General features: G+C 58.1%; 1 protein-coding gene and 1 long non-coding RNA gene across 3 annotated transcripts; one reads left to right on the top strand and one right to left on the bottom strand.

Annotated features, from left to right (window-relative positions):
- The first annotated feature begins 4,677 nt into the window (after nt 1–4,677).
- On the top strand, nt 4,678–10,924 carry Myadm (myeloid associated differentiation marker). 2 transcript variants are annotated; one of them, XM_004866730.3, is made up of 3 exons: nt 4,678–4,907; nt 7,589–7,670; nt 8,730–10,924. In XM_004866730.3, exon 3 carries the CDS (start codon nt 8,732–8,734, stop codon nt 9,677–9,679), a length of 948 nt encoding a protein of 315 aa, XP_004866787.1. In that variant the 5' UTR covers nt 4,678–4,907; nt 7,589–7,670; nt 8,730–8,731; the 3' UTR covers nt 9,680–10,924. The 2 variants fall into 2 exon arrangements, with proteins under 2 accessions (XP_004866787.1, XP_004866786.1); XM_004866729.4 differs by lacking the exon at nt 4,678–4,907 and adding an exon at nt 5,013–5,959.
- On the bottom strand, nt 6,295–7,271 carry LOC110346049 (uncharacterized). The gene is made up of 2 exons (XR_015447331.1): nt 7,146–7,271; nt 6,295–6,968 (listed from the first exon to the last, which is right to left on the bottom strand). It is a non-coding gene; the product is annotated as an uncharacterized LOC110346049 (long non-coding RNA).
- Nucleotides 10,925–11,451: the final 527 nt, after the last annotated feature.

Below are 11,451 nucleotides of genomic sequence, written 5' to 3' on the forward strand. Positions count from 1 at the left end.
CCCCCTTCCTGCTACCTATATGCTGTCCGTGTCACCACCCTGCAGTTCATGGATGAATAAAACCTCAAAATGGACTGAAAGTATGGAAAATCCATGCAATGCTGAGGCTGAGACAGGATAAGAAATAGACCCCTTTCCAGGCATGGTCGTGCCCACCTGTGAGCCCACCACTCAAGAGGCTGAGGCAGGAGGATCACCACAAGTTTAAGGCCGACCTGGACTATACAGTGAGACCCTGTCTCGAAAACAAAATAAAAAACAGGCCCCCTGTAACACATCGGGAATAGCAGTAAAGTGCCATCCTGGTTTTCAGTGCCCTTGTGGTGAATTTTTACACCTGAGCCAGCGTCAGAGCATGGGAGGCCCAGGGTTTGCAGGTGGGGCAGTTCTGTGGGGCCAAGCCCCAAACCTGTAGCGTGTGACACTAAGTCTGGGTGGTGTTGGGATTGAAGGGCCTCCTTGGACACTCAGTTGGTGTCTGGAGAGTCAGAAACTTTGTCTATGGGAAAATGAAAGCCACATATTTGGTGTGAGAAGTGTGGGGCGTGAAAAGAGCCAGTCCTCTGCACCCAGGGGAGGCTGAAGCAGCCTCTTGGCTATAGGGAAGGCCATGGTGTCCCGGGTAGACCAGATGGCCATTCTGCTGCCACTCCCTGGGTTTCAGTGCTTGCTCAGGGGCTCAGCAGAATCCCCCAGCTCGGCCAGCAGTCACTGATGCCCAATCTGTCAGCAGTGGCTGGATTGCTAAGCCCCGGGTGAGTGATATAGGGCACTGAGTAATCTAAATAACGTAAATAATCCAAACAAGGGAAACATAACTTCCAATCTGCTAGATATCTGGCATGCCAAGTTCGTGTTCTCTAAAATCGAAGAATGAATTCTTTTTTTTTTGGTACCAGCAATCAAACTCAGGACCTTGTGCTTTCAAGGCAGGTGGTGGCACCATGGAGCTAAATCCCTGGCCCTCGAAGAATGAATTCTAGGAACAAGGGAGGTGAAGAGTAGGCAATATTTGTCGAGGGAAAGACAGCTCCTGCCTGAGAGGCACAGGAGGGGACACCGGGGAAGTGGGTTGCCTGGGACCCTATTTCTTAGGGGGTTTTATGGAGCAAAGCAATGAGGTGAGGCGGTTACAAAGCGGGGCAATACTGCAGTCAGCTAATGAGATCCAACGGAAAATCACACCGTGGCCATGAGGTGGGACAAAATCATGACCAGCCAATAAGGTTACAAGTCCAGTGGCCCAGGTAATATTGATGAAATGGGGATCAAATGGGAAAACACGTCATGTAGCCAGCGTGCATGGAATGAACAAGCAATTTCTGGAAAGGAAGTGGGCTAGGGAGATTCCGGTCTCCACCTATGGTGACTGATGTTTACTTAGAACACCCATCACTGCTGTTGGTCTCTCGAAGAAGAAGTATGAAGTTATGAAGTACGCCGCCAGTACAGTGGTTTTCTTTTTGAGACTTGGCCTTAAGTGGATGGGCCTCCATTGTCTTCTGTACTGACTCCCCCCAGGGCCCAGCCCTGCCTACAACAAATCTAACTAGCTTAACTACTAACTAGCCTAGCTGTCTACGTGAGGCAGCGCCTCGGCCAAGCAAGACGCTGGGCCCCTCCTTTGCAGACTGGGCAGTTTTCCTCCTTGGAATAAATAACTCTGGGCTCCTTATTTGCTTTCCCTGCCCCTTGTACATCTGCCAAAACCGGCCTGTGTGTGCCGTGAATGGGCCCATTCACTGCTGTCACACACACCCTCAGCGCTCATGGTGAACTTGGTGTTAGGGAGCCAGTGTGTGCTGGGGTCCATGTACCCTGCCGGCCCAGGGCCTCCGAGAAGGGAGATGCACTCTGGCTGGGGACAACAAGCCCCTCGGCTCAGGTGCTGTGCTCAGGGTGGGTTGTAGGAAACAGGAGAAGAAGGAAGCGTGCAGCAAGGACCGGCTTTACTGAACATAAAGACCCGAGAGGGGCCAGGGCAGCTCTCTCCACCACGGCAAGGGTTTGTTTTTTTTGGTACCAGGGATCAAACTCGGGACCTTGTGCATTCAAGGCAGGCAGGTGGCAGCGGAACCACTGAGCTAAATCCCCGGCCCTTAGCGAGGGTTTTAAGCTTTTAAAGGGGACACAGGGGTTAAGGGCCTGAATCTTTCCTCACTGGGCCTGCTCAGTTTGTGCAAGGTTTCCTATTCGAGAGGCTGAACACTCCCAGATCTGGAAAGATTTGTACACGGGTTTCACGGTTTTGAGGCACAGAATTCGGGAAGGGTCGCTGCCCCAGAGAAAGCGTGCCTGGCTTCTTCAGGGCCAACGCTGAGCTTGCTCAGGGCACGCGGGTGACGCCCAAGAACACAGACCCTGGAACTCAGGGTGCCAGCCTCAAGACCACGCCCATGACACCCTCTGCAAACATGTGTCTTGGGCTGGCGTGAGCTAGGGGTTCAATGCCCAGCACAGGAGAAAATAAAGTGCAGTGAGTGTGGGAGCAGCGGAGGTCCTCCAGACCCTTCCAGCCACCTCGCTGCCACTTCCGGAGCAGTCCAAGGTGATTCATTCAGGCCTCGGTGGAGACGCTGCTTCGCTTGGGCCTAGGGTCCTCCTGTCACCGCCAGGAGCTCCCAGAAGTGGGCGTGAGGAGCATTGCCACCCACAGAGCTGGCGGGCGAGGGGCCTGCAAACTTCCATCACAGGAAAGGAAGAAAGGGGTCTGTTAGGCAGGACTCTGAAAGTACCGCACACACTCAAGGACAGCACGCAGGCCTCAGGAGGGAAGGAGCTTTGGTTGGCCAGGAGCTGGGGATATTTGCAGGATTTGGGAATGCAGACCTGTGGGATTTGTGAATCTGCGGAAAGGAAATTCAAACGCAATGGCCCATTCACAGGCTGGAGGGTGGGGCCCACACATAAGGGAAAAAGGCCCATTTTGCAGGAGTAAAGGACAGCTGAGTCCCAGGAGAAAAGGGTCTTTTACTGGAACAAGACAACACCCAGCCTTTGTCTTTAGGGACTTTAGGAAGTTCTGACTGAGTTGTGTCCTGAAACTGCAGTTTTCTGCTGTGTTTTTCTTTTTCGTACTGAGGATCAAACTCGGGTCCTTCCGCTTGTGAGGCAGGGAGTGGAACCATTGAGCCATTGAGCTAAATCCCCAGCCCCTCTGCTGTTTTGTTTTTCAAGACAGGGTCTCCATGTGTAGTCCAGGCTGGTCTTGAACTCTCTACATACCCAATGCTGGCCTCCAACTCACTGTGACCCTCCTGCCTCGGCCTCCCAAGTGCTAGGATTATAGGTGTGTACCACCAGGCCCTGCTTGAAGCTGCAGTTTTTATTAAAGGCACAAAAAAGTATTTTTCTTGGTGGTACTTATAGTTGAACCCAGGGCCTTCACTCTGCCCTAAATCTCCAGCTCCCTTTTAATTTTTTTTTGTGTGTGTGAGACAGAGTCTTACTATTATAGTTAGTAGGTATGTTCTAGGCAGTCAGACAGGGCTGGGCCCTGGAGGGAGTCAGTTTGGAACAGGAGAACACATTCCCGCTGTGGCTGGAGGCGCATCTGTTGAAGGCCAGGCCTCAAGATAAAGACGGGATGACCTACATACTTCCCTAAGGGATAAGCAATATACAGTGGACCCTTGACTTACAAACTGGATGGATTCTAGAGGGCTGGTTGTAACTCCAGTTGGTTGTAAATCAATACAGCTGAGATCTGGATGTTTACCTGGGTACACGTTATAGATAACGAAGCAGATGAATCTTCCATTAACTTAATTAACCCAAGTTGTTTGTATGTCAGGCCGGCCACTGTGCTATAATCGGTATTACCTGGTCCAGTAAGGTCTAGATAGACTTCAGTCACCACAGTGGGTGACCAGGACCTCGGCATCATCCCTTCCTAAAAAGGCCCTTGTGCTTTCCAAGCACACTTGCTACATGACCTGCTTCCCCATTGGCTCAGTGTTACCTAAGCAGCTATACTTGCAATCTCATTGCTTGACATTAGCTTTGTCCTATGTTGTTCCCACCTCCTGACTTTGCTCTATAAAACTTCCTTGGAGAAGTGGGCTTGTTGGCAACCCACTTTCGGGTCCCCTGCTGTCTCTCAGGAGCTGTCTCTCTCAACAAATGTTTCCTACTCAACCTCCATTGTTCTTAGAATTCATTCTTCAATTTCGGGGAACACGAATCAAGCGTATCTGACATCAAGCAGGTTGGGAGTTACATCTATTTCTCCTGCATCATTACTAAAGTCACCAGGTTGCCCAGGCTGGGCTCCAACTTGGGGCCCTGTGGCTTCAGCCTGCCAGAGTGCTGAGAATACAGGCGTCCACCACTGCACCTGGCTTTTAATGGCTCAATTTACAAATTACAATTTCTCTTGTCTCCTTTCTACCTATCTTTTTTTAAAAATTATTTTTTTGGTTTTTTTGAGACAGTCTCGCTATGTATTTCAGGCTGGTCCCGAACTCACGATGTAGCCTAGACTGGCCTGGAACTCCCGGCGATTCTCCTGCCTCAGCCTCCCCAGGGCTGGGATTACAGGTAGGCACCACCAACCCTGGCTACCTATCTTTATTTCTTACCCCTACTTCAGTGTGAATACAAGCCGGGGACGTCCTGGGCAGCCTCCAGCTAACGCCCAGTCCCCGCCACTGTGCTCACAGGCCCACTCCGAGCAGGCCAGGCCGGATGCTGGAGCAATAAGGTCGGCCCTTGCGCAGGCCCCGAGGACGGAGGGTCTGCGCGCTCCCTCGTCCTCCCCCGCAGCGCGCGCGGCCGCGGCCCAGCTTGGCGCGGATCCCGCTCCCGGCGCCTCCCGCAGCCCCCGGCGGGAAGGCGACAGCGGCTCCTCCCGGGTCTCCCCGCGCAAGCCCCGCCCGCCGAGCCGGGCGCCGGGACCGCAGCGAGCGGTGAGTAGCGGCCGGCCGGCGGGGACCGCGCCGCCCCAGCTCCGAGCCTCCCTCCCCGCCCCGCCCCGCCCCGAGGCCCCCTCCACCGCAGCCAGAAATCGCTCCTTTCCGCCCCGGAGGCCGCGCGCCCCGAAACCCGGAGTCTGAGCCCCGCGCGCTCCTGGGCTCCGGAACTTGGGCCCAGCTTCAGCATCGCGTACAGCCGGGGGACCCCAACCCCACCGCCCTGGGCCCGGGATGGTCCCCCCTTCCGTAGACAGCTACCCCGAGACGCCGGGCTGGGCAGGCCACACCCCGAGACCCCGGTAGACGGAAACGCGCCCATCCCCCACCCCTACTGCACGAATCTGGCCTGGTTCTGGGGGACCAGTAGCCTGGGGTGCTGGCTCAGAACCTCTAAGGGGAGGCCCAGGATCGGCACCCCAACTCTCCTCTTCCAGGGAGACAGAGGCCCTGGTCCACAGACCCTGTTAAATTGGGGCTCTCAGGTCACCCAGCCCGCTGCAATCCAGATGCCCGGGATTTCATCCTGACAGACCCGGGGACCGGGGCAGACCGGAGGACGGGGGCCGGAAGCCAATGAAATCCGTGAGGGCGATGACACTGGGGCTGGCCCCAAGTTGGGGGGCCGCGTCCTGAGGAGTCCATCCACACGCGGGTTTCCATGGCAACGGCCCAGCCGGGAGCCTTTTTTAGGTGCAGTGTCTGGGAGGGCAGCCCCTTGGGCCCCCCCTCTTCCAGCTGTTGTGTCTTCCTGTTTTGTCACCACGGCAACGGTGACCTCAGCCCTGCACCCCCTCCCTCTTGGCGGAGAATCCGAGCCACAGGTCTCCCGGGGGAGTGGTCTCCCCGTGCCCCCGCCCACGAGGTCTGGAGACGGGGGGGGGGCTCCTCCGTCCACGGCCCGTCCAGGCCTGGCCCCGCCCCGCCCACACCCCGCCCACACGCGCTCTCTGGTCCACACCCCACCCGGTCAACCGCACCCAGCCGGTAGACCCTCTGGTCCGCAACTGCCGTCTTTGCTTTAGCCGCAGCCTCCGCGGGTCCGAGAGGTGAGATTGGGGGACCCCAGGGCCCTGGGGCGGTGGTTCAGGATCCCGGGTTCATCGGAGGGCTACACTGCGATGACGAATGTGGGACCCCAGAAAGACAGGGCCGGGATGCCTGGTTCTGAGCACGACAGGGTTGGGACCTGGATTCAATCCCTCGTCCCATAGAGGGGGCTGGGTCCAGACTCGGGGTCCGAGGGCGGAGGCTGGGCCTGGACCCGCGGGTCTGAGGGAGGAGAGATGCAGAAGACTAACTCCGAGCTGAAGGGGCTGGGGCGGAGGTGCTCAAGAGCTGAGGATCCTGCTATTGGGAACCCTAAGTTTAAGAAAAGAGTGGCTGCAGTTCGGAATTTAATTTGTTTTTTCTTGAGATAGGGTCTCACAATGGGGTTCAGGCTGGCCTTAAACTCACTGTGTAGCCCAGGCTGGCCTCGAACTCACAGAGATCCTCCTGCTTCAGCTTCCCCAGTGCTGGAACTACAGGCGTGCGCCACCACGCCCGGCTCCTGTTGTTTTTTGACACAGGGTCTTGCTGTGTAGGTCAGGCAGGCCTTACATTCGCCTTGTAGCCCAGGCTGGCCTGGAAGTCCGTCCTCTTCTCGCAGGCGTGCGCCCCACGCCCGGCCACTTGTTTTTGTCTTATTTTTAGTTGCCCCATTTCTGACCCCATCCCCATCCGGGTGCCAGGGAGAACTACAAGTTTGGATCCCTGGAAGGCGAAGGCTAAGGCCCCGCACCCGGCTGCTAGGGTGGGGCTGGAGCTGGCAGCCCGGCGGGGCCAGGCGGAGTCCAGCTGCGAAGCACGGGGAGGCCGGGCGGAGCTCGGGGCCCGTCCCCGTCTGCGCGTGCGGGGCGGGGCGTCTGGAGCCGAGGCGGGAGGGTCCCCGCGAGGTCTGCGGCGGTGCATTCCTGAGCTCTGACCTCAGGCGCGGAGGCCCGGGGCGGGGGCGGCGCTCCTCGGAAGTCCCGGCTGCTCCTCCTCCTCTGGGGCGCGCGCCTTCCTTCCGGAGGCCTGGCGGGGACCCGGGCTGTGGCTCCACGTGGCTCCGCGGGGACCCTGGGGCGCACTGGTGGCTGCTGCTGCTGGCTCCCTCCTGCCCTTCCGCGCCCCGAGGGGAGCGGGGAGCCAGGGGTCCCCGCCCCTTCCACTTTGAGACCCGCCCCCCGGGGTGCAGGACCCTGGACTCACTTTCTAGGGACTCGGAGGCCCGAGCTTCCGTCCTCTGCTGCTCGCGGAGCCGCCCCCTCCGCCCACACCCCGAGAGGGTGACACCCCGAGGGCGGGGTCCGGCTCCACCCCCCACCCCCACCCCCGCGGCCTGGCGCCCACGGCACGCGAAGCCTTATAAGGTTCGGACACGACACGCCGGGCCGCCCGCCACCCTGCCCAGCCTGGGGTGCGGATCTTGGCGTCCCGCCCCGTCACCGTCCCTCCGCTCCGCCCACCCGAGGTGTGCAGCGGGGGCTGCTCGCCCGTGTCACCCCTGACCCTCGGGGCTCGGGGCCCGGGGCTCCCGGCCAAGTCCCGTCCCTGCTGGGAGGCGCCAGGCTGCAGAGCTGGGAGGCGCGGGCACCAGCGGCCGGGACCCGGAGGGAGGAGCCAGGTCTGAGCTGACCTGACCTCTCCCCCAGGTGTCCGAACCGCCTTTTTAGTGTGGCCGAGCCGCCTCCACCGCCGGATCCTTCTCCTCCACGTGGCCACCTGAAACCGCAGGTGAGTGCGCTGGGGCCTGGGCCCCGCCCCAGGTCCGAGGGAGGAGGCCGGAAGCTTGGGTTCTAAGGAGAGGCGACGAACACTGGTGTGTGAGGAAGCGGGGTGTCTGGCAGCTGACTCCCCTGGACGCTGTGCCCTGCCACCGTTAAAGGCTGTGCCTTGCCTTGCTGTTCAGGCGACCCTGGAAGCCAGTTTTATTTCCCTGCGGTTGATAACCACCTCCTGATAGTTTCAGCGGTGGCAGCTCACAGATTAGAAATTTTGCACCCTGAGAAAGGATTTGGGCTTCTCTGAGGGTTTGGGGACGAGGAAGTGGACGCTGTGGGTTCAGGACTGGGAAGCAGCAGCTACGAGGTGGGTCTGGGCCGGCTGGACCTGGCCAAGGGCGGGCCCGGGTCACCCAGCCCAGCTCCAGCAGAGAGAGCCCTGGGCACGGGATGCCGGAGCGGACTTTCCCAGGACTTGGGGACAGGCCGGCTGGGTTGCTGGGAAGCGGCGCCTTTGGGTTACGGTGCCCCAGACCGGAATGCTGCTGGGGGGGAGTCCTGGGCACTGAGAGTGAGAGGATGGACAGAGCCCTGGTGTTGATCTCTTCAGAGGGGAGGCGGGGAGGAAACATCCCATCACAGTTACGCAAAGTGGGAAGTTTGTTCCCAGGGCAGAGAGCACCGCTCTGTTGCTGAGTCCCTGGGGAAGGAGGGCAGGGAGGACAGCTCTGGCCTCTGGAGTGGGGAGGAGGAGAAAGGTGGGGTCTGGAATCCTGGCTTCAGACACAGTTGGGCACAGATGAGTCTGGAACTGGGGTGACCCTGTTTGCAGATGGAAAGCCCCACATCCTGGGAACTCCCTATCTGGAGCCCACGATAGTAGTTGTTATTTCTCTTTGGTTTTTTGAGCCAGGTTCTGGCTATGTAGTTCAGGCTAGTCTTGAACTCACCATGTAGCCCAGGTTGGCCTCGAACTCAGGGCAGTCCTCCTGCCTCAGCCTCCTAAGTGCTCGGATTATAGGCGGGCACCCCCAGTAGTGTGTCCTGAGGCCCTGTCTTCTGCCTTTCCCAGCCATGCCGGTGACGGTGACCCGCACAACCATCACGACCACGTCGTCCTCCACCGTCGTGGGGTCCCCTCGGGCACTGACCCAACCCCTGGGCCTGCTCCGCCTGCTGCAGCTGGTGTCCACCTGCGTGGCCTTCTCGCTGGTGGCCAGCGTGGGCGCCTACACAGGGCCCATGGGACACTGGGCCATGTTCACCTGGTGCTTCTGCTTTGCCGTGACCCTCATCGTCCTAGTGGTGGAGCTGGCCGGGCTGCAGGCACACTTCCCCCTGTCCTGGCGCAACTTCCCCATCACCTATGCCTGCTACGCCGCCCTCTTCTGCCTGACATCCTCCATCATCTACCCCACCACCTACGTGCAGTTCATGTCCCACGGCCGCTCCCGTGACCACGCCATCGCCGCTACCACCTTCTCCTGCGTTGCCTGTCTGGCATACGCCACCGAAGTGGCCTGGACCCGGGCAAGGCCCGGGGAGGTCACTGGCTACATGGCCACTGTGCCCGGGCTGCTCAAGGTGCTGGAGACCTTCGTGGCCTGTGTCATCTTCGTCTTCATCAGCGACCCCTACCTGTACCAGCGCGCGCCGGCCCTGGAGTGGTGCGTGGCGGTGTACTCCATCTGCTTCATCCTGGCTGCCGTGGCCATCCTGCTGAACCTGGGCGAATGCACCGGCGTGCTGCCCTTCCCCTTCCCCAGCTTCCTGTCGGGCCTGGCCCTGCTCTCAGTCCTCATGTATGCCTCCGCCCTCGTCCTCTGGCCTCTCTACCACTTCAATGAGAAGTACGGCGGCCAGCCCCGCCGGGCCTGGGACTCGGGCTGCGGCTCCAGACATACCCACATTGTGTGTACCTGGGACCGCAAACTGGCGGTGGCCGTCCTGACGGGCATTAACCTGCTGGCCTACCTGGCTGACCTGGCGCACTCTGCCCGACTGGTGTTCGTCAAGGTCTAAGACTCCCAGGGGCTCCCTTGCCCCTCTGTCCCGCCCCTTCTTCCTTCCCCCAGAGTTTCCATTCCTGAGACCTCTTTCCTCTCCCTTCCTTCCCGGCCTCCTCACCAGCTCATCCTGCTCCACTTCCTGTTTCCTGTTCCCCTTTCCCCTTCCTTGCTCCTTTCCTTCCTGTTGGGTTGGGTGCCCTCATCCTGCTCCCCCCCCTCCTGACTCCGCCCCTTTCTCCCGTCTCTCTCTGGTCTCCTGATGTCTCTTCCTATTTCCTCGGGAGCCCTGAGACTCTCCTGTCCTCCACCTCACCTCCGAAGGTGCTGAGCTCCACACATCCACACCCTCTCTGCAGCTGTTCATGCCACAGCCTCGGGAGAGGCCCCATTGCCAAAGCATGCCTGCCCACCCTCGCTGTGCCTTAGTCGTGTGTCTGTGTATGTGCTGGGGGCTGGCTAGGGAGGGGTCCCCTTCCCCCAGGTGGAGGAGGCTGCACAGTGCACCTCCTCTCTAAGTTACAAAAACAGTTCTCTGCAGGTCAGTAATTCCCAGTGGGCGGGAGGCTTTAAGCACAGACCCGGGGTCCCTAGACCCACCTGGTACTTAGCCATGCCTAGGACAGCCTCCAGGATTTTTCCAGCCTTATTAAAACCCACTGCCTAGAGGCCATCTTAGAGGAAGCAGGAGGTGGATGTGTTTCATCCCAGCTGTCCTTTGTGCTAGCAAAAAAAAAAAAAAAGTCTTGCAGACACCGGTCTGAAGTATTTGTGAGGGACAGGAACCCTCCAGGCTCAGTGTTGAAAATAATGTGCCCTGCTTTGGCAGGGATGGGAGGGAAACGGCTACTGGGGGCCTTAAAGGCAGTCACCTGGCTTTTTCTCTTTTTTTCTGGTCACCAGGGCAGAGACTACTGGGTGGCCCTATTCTGCAAGGGGGAAGACTTTCTTATCAGTTTTTCTTTGCTTTTGGGGGGAGGTTGCTGCTGCCATGGCCAGAGGAATGGCATTGCGTGTGTGTGGTATGCACACCTATTTCTGTGTGCTAGTTGCTTCTTGCTGCTTCCTGCTTCGCGGGGATTCACATGCATACCGTGATATATATAAATGTATAAATACATATTTTATTTTTTTTAATTTCCTGGAGCTTTCAGTTCCTATAGCTCCTGCTGTCAGTCATAGAAATCTTGTCCCTTCCCTTACTCCCACATTCACAATGTTCTTTTTTTTTAAATCTTGACATAAAGATAACAGAAGAGGACTTGTGCTTTTTTTATTATTGGGGAGGGCTCCAGAAGAGCACTGAGGCCCAGTGTCCTCAGTCTGGTGGAGGAAGAGTTGGACCCAAGATAACTTTGGCCTCATCAGACAATACTAGTCCAGCCAGGACCCAGAAGTGTGTGGCATACACCTGTAATCCCGGGACACTGGAGACTGAGACGGGGATCCCTGTGAGTACAAGGCCAGCCTGAACTACCCGGTGAGAGCCTGTCTCAAAACAAAATACTAGCAAAGTCTAGGGTTTCTAAATTACTCCTTCAAATTTCAGACAGGTACATGCCTATAATCCCAGCTACTGGGGAGGCTGAGGCAGGAGGATCACAAGTTCAAGGCCAGCCTGGGCAACTTCGAAAGACTATCAAAAAGGACTGAGGAGTGTAGTTCAGCACTTAGCACTTGCCGAGCTTGTGTGTGTACCTGGGTTCAATCCACAGTAATGCAAGTCAGTAAAATAAACTCTCAAACCGGGAGGGCTGCGTGCAGCAGCAATGAACATGATTTCTCTCT

The sequence above is a fragment of the Heterocephalus glaber genome, unplaced genomic scaffold, assembly GCF_053883595.1.
Source record: "Heterocephalus glaber isolate CG9 unplaced genomic scaffold, H.glaber_assembly_v1.0 deba00001745, whole genome shotgun sequence".
NCBI lineage: Eukaryota > Metazoa > Chordata > Mammalia > Rodentia > Bathyergidae > Heterocephalus > Heterocephalus glaber.

Coding starts and splice junctions, on each gene's coding strand:
- Myadm (XM_004866730.3), top strand. CDS start 8,732: ATGCCGGTGACGGTGACCCGCACAACCATCACGACCACGTCGTCCTCC.